This window comes from Camellia sinensis, chromosome 12 (assembly GCF_055761805.1).
Source record: "Camellia sinensis isolate YWXY chromosome 12, ASM5576180v1, whole genome shotgun sequence".
Classification (NCBI taxonomy): Eukaryota; Viridiplantae; Streptophyta; class Magnoliopsida; order Ericales; family Theaceae; genus Camellia; species Camellia sinensis.
The window spans coordinates 161,496,280-161,510,983 of NC_138972.1; the positions used below are offsets into that span (position 1 = coordinate 161,496,280).

Sequence of the window (14,704 nt, forward strand, 5' to 3'; positions counted from 1 at the left end):
ACTTCAAATTTTTGATAGAGTATATGTAAAAAATTATGAGTATTTACAAATTGAACCTAGTGGGCCTAAATAAAATAAATTAATTTTTAAACTTTTACAAATTGACCCAGTAGGTAAAAACAAAATTAAACTTTATTCAAAAATTTAGGTTTCTAGAAACAAACCAAACGTTTGTTTATTCTTCTTGAAGACTGGACATCGACTTTTGGTTCTCTCCATTAACTATTGCTTTTCTTATTTTTGTTGAAGTAATAGTGTTAATATCCCAATATTTTATTTTTACTTGTAATTTTACTAGTTTGGGTTACTTTTGTCATTGATTTGCAAATATATGAAATTTATAGAATATTATGTGAATATTGACAGATTGTGTAGAACTAAAAATATGATATATGACATTGATGATACTTTGTTAAATGACCCTGCTAAAGGAAAATCCTAACTACGCCACTGCACACAAATATGTAAACAATCATAATTTAACATATATATGCGCCCAATAACCAACCACATAATAGGGAAGAAATCACCGTCTCACTAGCCCAACAATAAGTCAGAGAAATTATTTAATTTTTTTATTTAACAAAGATTGATACTTAACCACTTTAAAGTGTATTGGATGGCCAACTAACTAGCCACCAACAATAAGTGAGAGAAATTATTTAATTTTTGTATTTAACAAAGATTGATGCTTAACCATTTTAAAGTGTACTGGATGGCCAACTAACTAGCCCGTGGGTGGCCAACTTAGCAACATGCATCTAAACAGTAGAAATAAAAAGGGTAAATTACACTCACCTCCTCCCTAGGTTGAGACAAAAGCTTTCTTCATAAAGCCTATAATTGTTCTGTTTTGCTTTGTTTTGTTTTGTGTGTAGAAAGAATGAGAAAAAAGGAGATAAAAATGAAATTATGCATATCGTAGAGTAGAAACTGAAAAACTCACATTGAATTGGCGGAGTGAGGTGAGAAAACGAGAAGAAGTCGTAGAATTGCCCAAGTTTCGGCGGCGGGCATAACGCCACCGCCACATCACCCTTCTCAGTCGTATCGCCATTGGAACCATGATGAGTAGTAGTTGGTCTCTGGGCGGCCGAGAACGTCGTCGACCTTCTGTCCCCGCCTCCTTTCGCCTTCGAATTGGCTTCGCAACTCACGCTTTCTACACCGGTTTCGACCTCGTTTGAACCGGCTTCTTTTGGACTCATTCGACCGGAGATTTTAGACGAACCAAAAGAGGTGGTACACGCGACGATGTCTAGGAGTCGTCTCACGTGTGCAATGGCCAGCTCTTCCCTGTACTCCTCTGCACGCACAATTTATATTGGAATATGCCTTTTTTAAGTTTCTCATACTCATAGTATTAGTAATAATCATGTATAGTAATAACTACCCTCCCTTCAAACTTCAAATTGCCAAAGTTAAATAAATACTACATGAAAATATCTTCTTCTTCTTTTTTTTAATTTAAAAATAAACCTAAATAATTTACTTTTTATTACAAACTATTTTATGGTATTAAATAAAAGGGAGAAAAAAAAAAAGAAAAAAGTACACCGGAAGGATGAGACACAATTATACGACATGTAATGTAATATTCATTTTTTTATTTTACCCATGTGATTCATTGATTAGATAATTATATTTTTATCTACCAGCAACATTAAAATGAGATGGAATTAAGTATAATGGTTATTCCTTAAACTTCTATATAGAATGGTCATTCTTTTATAATGATAAATGATAATTTTATTTAGGGCTCGTTTGGAAACTTAATTATTTTAGTTAATTTCTTTAACTATTTTAATATATTTATTAAAGTTATATATAGGATGATAGTTGATTTTTTTTTTTTATAATTGATTTGATGATTGTGAGGGAAAAAAAATTTGAATGTGACATATTATTATTAACTATTTTAGCCTCAAATCCACATCCTAAACACCCTCTTGCAATATATTTTCTATTATTTTATTTCAAACATTACTTAAAATCCTTTGTAATATAATAGTGCAATCAATTCATTATTACAACTCATAAGTCTTCACCTTTTGTTAAAACAATTTCATTTGAAAAATTCACCAATTTATTTTATTTAACTTGTGATTTATAAAATAATAAAAGAAATGTATTTTTACTTAACGTTTTTAGTTAAACTATGAAGGTTTCATTTTGAATTTGGAAGAACCGAAACTATAAACTTTAGGGGATTAGATGTCTTGGTTCTAGGATTTGAACTGTAGACTTGGATTCTAACTGCAGACTTGGGATTTCTGAAATTAAAAAATAAATGGGGAGGAGGTAACTGTTTTTAAGTTTTTTTTTTTTTTTAAATATATAAATATAAAAATACTTCTCGCGTAAAGTAGGGTTGTTTTAACCGTCTATCAAAACGCATTACCTTCTACCATGCTGAGGTGGAATGGTTTGAGAGACACAACCTCCACCAAATCTTTCAGTCTTGGACCTCGTACCTGTCGAATTATATGAAGAAGAAGTTAGTCATTTTTTGTTATTCTATAATGCATCAATGTTGGTTCACATTTACATTTGAAGTGTTTTAGTGTAAATTTGACTTATTCACATTTACATTTATTGTTTTTCGCCGTTTTAAATACTTTACTCACATATATGGTAAAAAAAATTGTTAAGAGTGCAAATTTAGTGGTGAATGCTACACACTAAAAAAATTATTACATTTTTTACATAATATTTACATATAATATAAGTCTTGTATCGTGTGGTTTCTACCCTCATCATATAAATATTGTATAAATTAGCATTGTTCCAGATTTGAGTCCCTACCATAGATGTCCCTTGTTGGCTGGGACAATGCTTTGAAAAAAAAAATTGATATTAAAATTTTATTACAATATAAGCACATCCAAAAAAAAATTATTAAATAAAAAAACAAATGTTTTTTGGCAAAAAAAATAAAAATAACTGTTACAAAATTAAAAATTAATAACTATGTGATTCAATTGTTGGTTGCATTTGTTCTTTTAAATGTATATTTTTATTTTAAAAAAATAAAAGTAAATAATGAGTTTGTCTGATGGATAGGCCGACCAACAAGTGAAGCCGAGTCCTATCCAAAAAATAAAAAATAAAAAAAAAACAATTGAAGCCGAGTAGATCCAAGTCAGCATTTTGAATTGATGAGTTGGTCTAAGATTAGGCTAGACAGAAGCGTAGTGCCTAGATGGAATAAGGATAGTTGTGTCCTCATCCACGGTTCCAGTAAGCTCAGCTTGGTCTGATTATATCGCATTTATCAGATTGATTGTACATCATTCTTACATAATTATATCACATTAATCTTAGAAAATTAAGAATGTAATTTGATTATGCGATTATCAATATTTAATTAATATGTTTTTTTATATCGATACTATATGAATAATTTATTGGGAAAATATAAAAAGAAAAAAGAAAAAAAAGGTGAGAAGTTAAAAATAATAATTATAAATTCATAAAAGTACAAATAATTTATGTACTAAATTATGCAAATAAGTGTTGTAATTTATAAATTTACAATTATTTTTTCTATTTCCTATGTTTTTAATATTTTTCTTAATCTATTTACCGTGTTCTACAATATAAATGATTTACATCATTTTGATGGGCTTGCAGTCGTGCCCACCAAAAAGTACAAGAATACCACCTTCACTACAGGAAAATATAGCAAAAAAGACGGGGTTTTTAGCGACGCCGCGCCCCCCGTCGCAAAAAACCGTTTTTTGCGACGGTAACTTCACCTGTCGCAAATAATAGCCTTTAGCGACGGTACTGACCCGTCGGTAATGAAACTAAGCGGAGGCGTCGGAAATGCGGAAGTATTAGCGACGGTAAATAAAACCGTCGCAAAAAACCTTTTTTTTTAGACGGTATATATCATTTGCGACGGCAAATTTCCGTCGCAAAAAAGGATTAATGCAAACGGCACCGTTTTTCGTTCTATTTGCGACGGTGTACATCATACCGTCACAAAAAGTCCAAAAAAAAAACCCTCCTTTTTCCTTCTGCCTCCCGCTCGATCCTCCTCACCAAATCCCTAACTTCACCCCCAAATTTCCCAAACGGCCTACGAGGAAGACAGCGGTGGTGCGGTGGCGACGGCTCCGGCGACAAGAGTGGTGCTCCGGCGACGACTCTCTCTCTCTCTCTCTCTCTCTCTCTCGGTCTGTGTATATATATATGAATCTGTCTATATATATATATGCAATGTATATAAATCTATATATATATATATATATATAAATCTGAAATGTATATAAATCTATATATATATATAAATCTGAAATGTATATAAATCTATATATATATATATATATAAATCTGAAATCTGTCTATATATATATATATAAATCTGTTTATCTGAAATCTATATATATAAATCTGTTATATATATATATATAAATCTGTCTATATATATGTATATAAATCTGTTTATTAATAACATACTTTAATTAAGAACATACTTTAATTAATAAATCTGTCTATATATATGTATATAAATCTGAAATCTGTCTATATATAACAGATTTGTCTCATGGTTATTAATAAATCTGTCTATATATATGTATATATATATATATATAAAACTGTTTATTTTTTAATTATTATCAACATTTATCAATTATTATCAATTATTATCAATTAGTGTTTTTAAGTTTTTTTAATTATTTTTATGGTTGTTTTCATTTATATCTCTTCAACTATTATCATTTTTTTTTTCTATTTCATCCATAAATTATCAATTTTACCATTCAATCGTTCAAGTTTTTTATTTTTTTATTTTTTCCAAATCATATGCTCTAATTAGAAATAGTTTGTCAAAATCAGTAAAAATTATATGCATATATATATAGTTTGTCTAATTAGAAATAGTTTGTCAAAATCATATGCTCTAATTAGAAATAGTTTGTCAAAATCATATGCTCTAATCATATGCTCTAATCCTTTAAGTTTAAATTATCATTTTTTTTTTCTATTTCATCCATAAATTATCAATTTTACCATTCAATCGTTCAAGTTTTTTATTTTTTTATTTTTTCCAAATCATATGCTCTAATTAGAAATAGTTTGTCAAAATCAGTAAAAATTATATGCATATATATATAGTTTGTCTAATTAGAAATAGTTTGTCAAAATCATATGCTCTAATTAGAAATAGTTTGTCAAAATCATATGCTCTAATCATATGCTCTAATCCTTTAAGTTTAAATTATCAATTTTTTTTTTCTATTCCATCCATAAATTATCAATTTTACCATTCAATCCTTCAAGTTTTTTATTTTTTTATTTTTTCCAAATCATATGCTCTAATTAGAAATAGTTTGTCAAAATCAGTAAAAATTATATGCATATATATATAGTTTGTCTAATTAGAAATAGTTTGTCAAAATCATATGCTCTAATTAGAAATAGTTTGTCAAAATCATATGCTCTAATCGTATGCTCTAATCCTTTAAGTTTAAATTATCAATTTTTTTTTTCTATTTCATCCATAAATTATCAATTTTACCATTCAATCCTTCAAGTTTTTTATTTTTTTATTTTTTCCAAATCATATGCTCTTAAATAGGAATTTTAGACATTTCGTTAATTTGCCAAATAGGATGTCGAGTGAATATTTATGTGTAGGTATTATATTTAGAGTTACTTTGGTGAGATATTCTTGTGGATGTGTACAGATGATGGATAAGAGTTGGATTGATTTGCCAAATAGGATGTCGAGTGAATACATTAATGGGATTGATGAATTCCTTGTGTTTGCCTACACCAATAGGGTTGAAGGTTCGATGATCAGTTGTCCGTGTAGGAAGTGTGAGAATCGATACTATTTTGTACGAGATGGTGTACGGGAGCATCTGATTTTGAATGATTTTTTTAAAAAATACAAACATTGGATTAATCATGGGGAATCTTACATATCTCTGCATAGTAATCGAGAGAATGAAACATTAGCTAATTTAGACATTGGAGATGATATGATTGGAATGATACAAGGGGCTATGGGAAATCCACATGTCGGTACAAGTGTTGAGGGTGATGAACCACAGGGGCCTGATCCCCGTGCATCTGAACCCCAGCTCGGTCCAAATGCAGAGACTGCAAAGTATTTCAAACTTCTTCAAGATGCACAAAGTGAATTGTATCCGGGTTGTCAGAAGTTCACATCTTTGTCATTCATTGTTCGACTTCTACATTTGAAGGTGCTTAATCAGTGGACGGACAAGTCTGTTGATATGTTGCTTGAGTTATTGAATGAGGCGTTTCCGTTGGGTGTGAAACTCCCGGACTCATATTATAAAGCTCAAAAGGTCACAACAGATTTGGGCTTCACGTATGAGACGTGGGATGCATGTCCCAACAGTTGCATGTTGTTTCGAAACGAGGACGCCAATCTTGATAAATGTGTCATATGCAACAGTTCTAGATGGAAATCAAATGGTGATGGTGGTTCAAATGGTCCTAACACAGGTGGCAAACAAGTAGCTGCAAAACAGATGAGGTATTTTCCTTTAAAGTCAAGGTTGCAGAGGTTGTTTATGTCATCCAAGACGGCCAAGTTAATGAGATGGCATGCAGAGGAACGAACTGATGATGGTGTCTTCAGGCATCCTGCTGACTCCCTTGCATGGAAAGATTTTGACCGTCGGAATATTGACTTTAGTAATGATTGCCGAAGTGTAAGGCTTGGCTTAGCATCTGATGGTTTTAACCCATTCAGGACGATGAACATAGTTCATAGCACTTGGCCTGTTGTGCTCATTCCATACAACTTGCCGCCATGGATGTGCATGAAGCAACCATTTCTAATTTTATCTGTGCTTATTGACGGCCCGAAAGGACCTGGTGACAAGATTGATGTTTATATGCAACCGTTGATTGAGGAGTTGAAAGAACTATGGAATGAGGGTGTGTCAACATTTGATGCATCAACAAATCAAATGTTTCAAATGCATGCAGCTTTACTGTGGACAATTAGTGATTTTCCTGCATACGCAAACTTGTCAGGATGGAGCACTAAAGGAGAATATGCATGTCCTTGTTGCAATAAGGAAACTACATCGTGTTGGTTGAAGCATAGTAGGAAACAATCATACTTGGGTCATCGCAGATTTTTACCTACTGGCCATAAATTCCGGAAGGATAAAGTATCATTTGATGGTAGTCGGGAAGTCAGACTCAAACCAAAATTGTTGTCTGGAACTGAGATGTTGCTACAATTAGAATCTGAGGGTATTTTAACCCAATACAATAGGGATGACCTTAAGGAGAGGCATAGGAGACAGGTAGAGAAGGAGAAAGCTGGACATCGCACCCATAGTTGGAAGAAAAAGAGTATCTTTTATGAATTGCCATATTGGGAGCACAATCTAATAAGACACAACCTCGATGTGATGCATATAGAGAAGAATGTTTGTGACAATGTGTTGTGGACAATATTAGGGGTTGCAGGAAAATCGAAGGATGGTGTTAATGCTCGGCGTGATTTACAAGATATGAATATTAGAAAACCCCTACATTTGCAGTTAAGAGGGTCGAATAAAGCCTATTTACCACCAGCACAATTCACGATGACCAAGGATGAGAAAGATTTGTTCTTGAAAGTGTTGAAGGAAGTAAGAGTTCCCGACGGGTATTCATCCAATATATCACGTCGTGTGCGCTTACATGATAGAAGCATTGGGGGTCTTAAGAGCCACGATAGTCATATTCTGATGCAACAACTTATTCCATTGGCTATTCGCAGATCGTTACCGAAGAATGTAATTGAACCCTTGATTGAATTGAGCAATTTCTTTAGACAATTGTGTTCGAAAGTGAATCGTGCGACGGATTTGCAATATATTAAAGATCGTATCGCTGTAACACTTTGTCATATAGAGAAAATATTTCCTCCGAGTTTTTTTGATATAATGGAGCACTTGCCTATACATCTAGCTGATGAAGCGTTATTGGGTGGAGCGATTCAGTTTCGATGGATGTATCCAATTGAGAGGTATCTTCTTACTTTGAAGCAATACGTGCGTAATAGAGCTCGTCCTGAAGGATCAATTGCTAAAGGATATCTTATGGAAGAATGCATGAATTTTTGTGCACAATATCTCAGTGATGTGGAAACCAAATCTAGTCGACCCGTGAGGAACTATAGTGGTGCTGATAATTTGGGTCATGCTACTGGTGAAAACACAAGCTTTTATCTTGATAATACTTCTTGGGTACAAGCTCATCGGTACATCTTATGCAATACAAGCGCGGTTCAACCATTCATAAAGTAGGTTAAGTCACTCACTCAATATTTTATTATGTTTATTGAATTTTCAACTAAAATTTTTGTATGGCTAAAATTTCAATCTACACAGCAAACACCTTGAAATACTTAAGCTCAAAATGCCTCGTGTCGACGATCATCAACTTCGGCGTGAACATTTTGAAACTTTTCACATTTGGTTCAAGGAACATGTATGTATTTAACTCTATAGATTCTAGTTACTTAAGTCGATCTACATTTTAAATTTTACATTTCGTGTTAAATAGGTCCAAACTTTGCGAAGGACTACTGATGTCATACTTTCTGAAGAGCTTATTCTATTGGCAAATGGTCCTCATAACCTGGCAAGGAGGTTCAACGGGTATATACTGAATGGGTTTCGGTATCGAGTAAAGGCCATGGATGATCGTCGAGCCACACAAAATTGTGGTGTAGCTTTGAAGGCAGATACCATAAGTTATGCTAGTCGAAAAGACAAGAATCCTCGTCTGGGGTCTGTGTACTATTATGGACAATTGACAGATATTGTTGAGATTCGATATTCCAATGAGAAGAAACATGTGTTGTTTAAGTGTGATTGGATTGACAACATTCACGGAAAGAAAGAAGATGTCTTCAATTTCACGTTGGTGAACTTCAATCATTTGTTGTACCGAGATGATCGAATTACCAATGAACCTTTCATCTTGGCGTCCCAAGCAGAGCAAGTTTGGTATGTTGCAGACCCGTTACAACCAGACTGGCAAGTCGTGGTGAAGATGTCTCAAAGAGGTTTATTTGATATGAGTTCAACTGATCCACAAATCGAGCCATACATGAGCCAACAATTGGAAGAAAATATAATGCTTCGTGATGAAGAAGTTGGTTGGGTGAGGGAAGCCGCAAAAGGGGAAACAGTTGATGTTCAAATAGGCTGATATGTAATCAACATTAGTAATTCAATTAAGGCCAAGGTTGTAGTTAATCATCAATTTCTTAATTTACTTTGTCTTTGTAATTGTATTAGTTCAAATCATGTCATATTATAGTTGATGACAAACCATTGTCTATGTTTCTAATGTCAATTAATGTTATATTGCTTGAAGATTATTATGGGAAGGAAGAGGAAGCCTGATCATCCCCGGCGCATGATGTCTGATGTGCTACATAACAGGACATCAGTAGCACCACCATTAGAGGAGGCATCACATCGGCCAGCATCGGAGGGGCCATTAGTGCCACCAGCATCTGAGGGGCCATTACCACCGTATCGACCACCATCAGTGGCACCACAGCAGTTACCATGTACTCGGCCTCCACGCCTACCATCGGTGCGTCCACCATCAATGGCACCACAGCAGCTATCATCATCAGCTTATGAGCCATCCGCAGGTATTTAAATTTGCTTTGAGTTGCATGAAAATTATTTACACATACATTTATTTATGCTCATTATATATAACTTGTTTATTCTCATTGTATTTTGCAGACCCTTCGACTTCTTCACAGCCCACATCAGGTTTATTTGATATGATTTGTATTCACATTATTTAAATTTGCATTTGGTTGTTACCATTGCATATTGTTTATTATTATTGTATATCGCAGGTCATGTTAGTTCTTCATCGACCTCGACTAGGCGTGGTAGAGGATGTGCCAAGGGCATTAAAGAGTGGGGTACTGGTAAAAAGCTGCACATACAATTTGATGGAAATTACTGCCCAATAGGAGATAACGTGGCCAAGTTAACTACTCAACTTGGCATTATTGTCCGGAATGGTAACATTGTTCCTCTTACTTTTGTTGACTGGAACAGTGTGCCTGATGATATTGTTGATGCTATCTGGAAGGATGTGAAGGTAAAAGTATATTTTTGTCCACAAATTCGAATTCCAAATTTGTGTTATACTTAGCCTTAAACTTTGTGTTTTATAGGACAATTTGAATATATGTCCAGAGGAGTACAAGCCAATCTGCATGAAAAACTGCAACAGCATATGGAAGGATCACAAGAACAAGCTTAAGGCTAAGTATTTCAAACCTAGAAGCTCTGATCCTAATCTGAAGGATGATGTTCCTATGAACGTTGTGCCAAGCCAGTGGGAACAACTTGTAGAGTATTGGCGTACTTCCGATGCTGAGGTATACAATTACGTTATATTTATGATATGTAAACATACAAATCATATTTACATACTTACATTTGTTGAACTTGTTATAGAAAATTGCAAGTAGGAACGCTAAAAATTGGCGAGCTCACGGCATAGCTCATACCACAGGGCGTACTACTTTCTCTCAGATACGGCATGAGGTTTACATTTTATTGTTTTATTTTTCTATATAAATAAACATTGTATATTTGCAAATTATTTGGATTCTAATTTTCATATTTCTAAATAAAAATTTAGATGACCAGTAAGGGGGAGTCTACTGATAAGATGAATGTTTGGCTTATGACACGTAGAGTAGATGACCCAGAGGTTATCCAGACCTTGGTAGTTTCCAAACACCTTTGATTGTATTTAAAGTTTATTTTTTGTGTGTCAACCATCTTAATTTCGCGTATACTTGTGTGTCTTATTCAATACAGGATGAGTTTAATCGTCAACTCTCTATGCTACCTGAGGATGGTCGGACTTTGGAGGATAGGAATGCCATTTTCCATGAGTTGATAGGTCATGACAGACATGGATATTGTCGCACATACGGGAGAATCGTGCCTCGCAGAGTGGTGTATAAGGATGGTGCTGGGCCATCACAGTCAACACCCCATCCATCGACTATTGATCAGATCACGCAGCAGGTTCGTGCTGAGCTAAGGGATGAGTTGAGGGAGGAGCTGCGAGCAGAGTTCTCTACACATTTGCAGCAGATGAGAGCTGAGATGATGGCCCTTGTGTCACAGGGGGCGAGTGTGGATCCCAACAGACAGGTTCCATATAAACATCACAATTGTTTGATAGTTCAATTTTCACTCAAGATTATGTATGAAATTCGAATATGATTAACACATTATGCACTGACTAACATAGGTTCCTGATGCATCGAGTGGCCACCGGGCATTTAGGGAATCTGCAGAAGACGAGAATCCATATACACCACCACCAGAAGATCAGGTATAAAATTTATCTTTGCATTCTAAGCTAAAATACATCTTTGTGTTTCAGAAACTTGAATTCGAGGCGTTAACGCCCCAAAATCAGCAAACGGCGTCGGTTTAGCACGAAACTTGGCACACACGACCGCCTAGGCACGAGAGACTTGTGGGAGAAGACGGGGCTCGAATCGGGTTCCCGGTTTGGGAGTTAGAGCTGGATTTCACTTTAGGCAAACAACTTCCTTAAGAAACTTGAATTCGAGGCGTTAACGCCCCAAAATCACCAAACGGCGTCAGTTTAGCACGAAACTTGGCACACACGACCGCCTAGGCACGAGAGACTTGTGGGAGAAGACGGGGCTCGAATCGGGTTCCCGGTTTGGGAGTTAGAGCCGGATTTCACTTTAGGCAAACAACTTCCTTAAGAAACTTGAATTCGAGGCGTTAACGCCCCAAAATCAGCAAACGGCGTCGGTTTAGCACGAAACTTGGCACACACGACCGCCTAGGCACGAGAGACTTGTGGGAGAAGACGGGGCTCGAATCGGGTTCCCGGTTTGGGAGTTAGAGCCGGATTTCACTTTAGGGAAACAACTTCCTTAAGAAACTTGAATTCGAGGCGTTAACGCCCCAAAATCACCAAACGGCGTCGGTTTAGCACGAAACTTGGCACACACGACCGCCTAGGCACGAGAGACTTGTGGGAGAAGACGGGGCTCGAATCGGGTTCCCGATTTGGGAGTTAGAGCCGGATTTCACTTTAGGCAAACAACTTCCTTAAGAAACTTGAATTCGAGGCGTTAACGCCCCAAAATCACCAAACGGCGTCGGTTTAGCACGAAACTTGGCACACACGACCGCCTAGGCACGAGAGACTTGTGGGAGAAAACGGGGCTCGAATCGGGTTCCCGGTTTGGGAGTTAGAGCCGGATTTCACTTTAGGCAAACAACTTCCTTAAGAAACTTGAATTCGAGGCGTTAACGCCCCAAAATCACCAAACGGCGTCGGTTTAGCACGAAACTTGGCACACACGACCGCCTAGGCACGAGAGACTTGTGGGAGAAGACGGGGCTCGAATCGGGTTCCCGGTTTGGGAGTTAGAGCCGGATTTCACTTTAGGGAAACAACTTCCTTAAGAAACTTGAATTCGAGGCGTTAACGCCCCAAAATCACCAAACGGCGTCGGTTTAGCACGAAACTTGGCACACACGACCGCCTAGGCACGAGAGACTTGTGGGAGAAGACGGGGCTCGAATCGGGTTCCCGGTTTGGGAGTTAGAGCCGGATTTCACTTTAGGCAAACAACTTCCTTAAGAAACTTGAATTCGAGGCGTTAACGCCCCAAAATCACCAAACGGCGTCGGTTTAGCACGAAACTTGGCACACACGACCGCCTAGGCACGAGAGACTTGTGGGAGAAGACGGGGCTCGAATCGGGTTCCCGGTTTGGGAGTTAGAGCTGGATTTCACTTTAGGCAAACAACTTCCTTAAGAAACTTGAATTCGAGGCGTTAACGCCCCAAAATCACCAAACGGCGTCGGTTTAGCACGAAACTTGGCACACACGACCGCCTAGGCACGAGAGACTTGTGGGAGAAGACGGGGCTCGAATCGGGTTCCCGGTTTGGGAGTTAGAGCCGGATTTCACTTTAGGCAAACAACTTCCTTAAGAAACTTGAATTCGAGGCGTTAACGCCCCAAAATCACCAAACGGCGTCGGTTTAGCATGAAACTTGGCACACACGACCGCCTAGGCACGAGAGACTTGTGGGAGAAGACGGGGCTCGAATCGGGTTCCCGGTTTGGGAGTTAGAGCCGGATTTCACTTTAGGCAAACAACTTCCTTAAGAAACTTGAATTCGAGGCGTTAACGCCCCAAAATCACCAAACGGCGTCGGTTTAGCACGAAACTTGGCACACACGACCGCCTAGGCACGAGAGACTTGTGGGAGAAGACGGGGCTCGAATCGGGTTCCCGGTTTGGGAGTTAGAGCCGGATTTCACTTTAGGGAAACAACTTCCTTAAGAAACTTGAATTCGAGGCGTTAACGCCCCAAAATCACCAAACGGCGTCGGTTTAGCACGAAACTTGGCACACACGACCGCCTAGGCACGAGAGACTTGTGGGAGAAGACGGGGCTCGAATCGGGTTCCCGGTTTGGGAGTTAGAGCCGGATTTCACTTTAGGCAAACAACTTCCTTAAGAAACTTGAATTCGAGGCGTTAACGCCCCAAAATCACCAAACGGCGTCGGTTTAGCACGAAACTTGGCACACACGACCGCCTAGGCACGAGAGACTTGTGGGAGAAGACGAGGCTCGAATCGGGTTCCCGGTTTGGGAGTTAGAGCCGGATTTCACTTTAGGCAAACAACTTCCTTAAGAAACTTGAATTCGAGGCGTTAACGCCCCAAAATCACCAAACGGCGTCGGTTTAGCACGAAACTTGGCAACACGACCGCCTAGGCACGAGAGACTTGTGGGAGGAGACGGGGCTCGAATCGGGTTCCCGATTTGGGAGTTAGAGTCGGATTTCACTTTAGGCAAACAACTTCCTTAAGAAACTTGAATTCGAGGCGTTAACGCCCCAAAATCACCAAACGGCGTCGGTTTAGCACGAAACTTGGCACACACGACCGCCTAGGCACGAGAGACTTGTGGGAGAAGACGGGGCTCGAATCGGGTTCCCGGTTTCGGAGTTAGAGCCGGATTTCACTTTAGGCAAACAACTTCCTTAAGAAACTTGAATTCGAGGCGTTAACGCCCCAAAATCACCAAACGGCGTCGGTTTAGCACGAAACTTGGCACACACGACCGCCTAGGCACGAGAGACTTGTGGGAGAAGACGGGGCTCGAATCGGGTTCCCGGTTTCGGAGTTAGAGCCGGATTTCACTTTAGGCAAACAACTTCCTTAAGAAACTTGAATTCGAGGCGTTAACGCCCCAAAATCACCAAACGGCGTCGGTTTAGCACGAAACTTGGCACACACGACCGCCTAGGCACGAGAGACTTGTGGGAGGAGACGGGGCTCGAATCGGGTTCCCGGTTTGGGAGTTAGAGCCGGATTTCACTTTAGGTAAACAACTTCCTTAAGAAACTTGAATTCGAGGCGTTAACGCCCCAAAATCACCAAACGGCGTCGGTTTAGCACGAAACTTGGCACACACGACCGCCTAGGCACGAGAGACTTGTGGGAGAAGACGGGGCTCGAATCGGGTTCCCGGTTTGGGAGTTAGAGCCGGATTTCACTTTAGGCAAACAACTTCCTTAAGAAACTTGAATTCGAGGCGTTAACGCCCCAAAATCACCAAACGGCGTCGGTTTAGCACGAAACTTGGCACAC

The 14,704-nt window shown here is 38.1% G+C and overlaps 3 protein-coding genes across 11 annotated transcripts in view; 2 read left to right on the top strand and 1 right to left on the bottom strand.

The window, feature by feature from the left end:
• LOC114309627 (Tetratricopeptide repeat (TPR)-like superfamily protein) overlaps positions 1-14,704 on the bottom strand; it is a 50,882-nt gene that overhangs the window by 20,918 nt on the left and 15,260 nt on the right. For 7 of the 8 annotated variants that reach the window (XR_014345505.1, XM_082896661.1, XM_082896659.1 and 4 more), the window contains 2 exons: positions 2,402-2,474; positions 947-1,306 (listed from right to left, as the gene is read on the bottom strand). Coding sequence is in view for 7 of the 8 variants with exons in the window: in XM_082896661.1 (XP_082752787.1) it covers positions 947-1,306; positions 2,402-2,474 (433 nt within the window). In the remaining variant the exon portion in view is untranslated. Of the gene's footprint in view, positions 1-946; positions 1,307-2,401; positions 2,475-3,198; positions 3,665-14,704 lie in introns of those variants that run through there. The other variant, XM_082896663.1, reaches the window with a different exon arrangement.
• LOC145803399 (uncharacterized) lies at positions 8,282-9,341 on the top strand. Its single transcript, XM_082896666.1, has 2 exons — positions 8,282-8,475; positions 8,551-9,341. Exons 1-2 carry the CDS (start codon positions 8,404-8,406, stop codon positions 9,199-9,201), a joined length of 723 nt encoding a protein of 240 aa, XP_082752792.1. The 5' UTR covers positions 8,282-8,403; the 3' UTR covers positions 9,202-9,341.
• Positions 9,171-10,799, top strand: LOC145803398 (uncharacterized). Of its 2 annotated transcripts, XM_082896665.1 has the most exons (6): positions 9,171-9,237; positions 9,370-9,655; positions 9,753-9,782; positions 9,872-10,122; positions 10,199-10,574; positions 10,672-10,799. In XM_082896665.1, the coding sequence occupies exons 2-5, from the start codon at positions 9,376-9,378 to the stop codon at positions 10,496-10,498; spliced, it is 861 nt and encodes a 286-aa protein (XP_082752791.1). In that variant the 5' UTR covers positions 9,171-9,237; positions 9,370-9,375; the 3' UTR covers positions 10,499-10,574; positions 10,672-10,799. The 2 variants fall into 2 exon arrangements, with proteins under 2 accessions (XP_082752791.1, XP_082752790.1); XM_082896664.1 differs by lacking the exon at positions 9,171-9,237 and having other exon boundaries at positions 9,257-9,655.

Coding starts and splice junctions, on each gene's coding strand:
- LOC145803399 (XM_082896666.1), top strand. CDS start 8,404: ATGCCTCGTGTCGACGATCATCAACTTCGGCGTGAACATTTTGAAACT. Junction 8,476..8,550: donor ACATTTGGTTCAAGGAACAT/GTATGTATTTAA, acceptor CGTGTTAAATAG/GTCCAAACTTTGCGAAGGAC.
- LOC145803398 (XM_082896664.1), top strand. CDS start 9,352: ATGTTATATTGCTTGAAGATTATTATGGGAAGGAAGAGGAAGCCTGAT. Junction 9,656..9,752: donor AGCTTATGAGCCATCCGCAG/GTATTTAAATTT, acceptor TGTATTTTGCAG/ACCCTTCGACTTCTTCACAG. Junction 9,783..9,871: donor TTCTTCACAGCCCACATCAG/GTTTATTTGATA, acceptor TGTATATCGCAG/GTCATGTTAGTTCTTCATCG.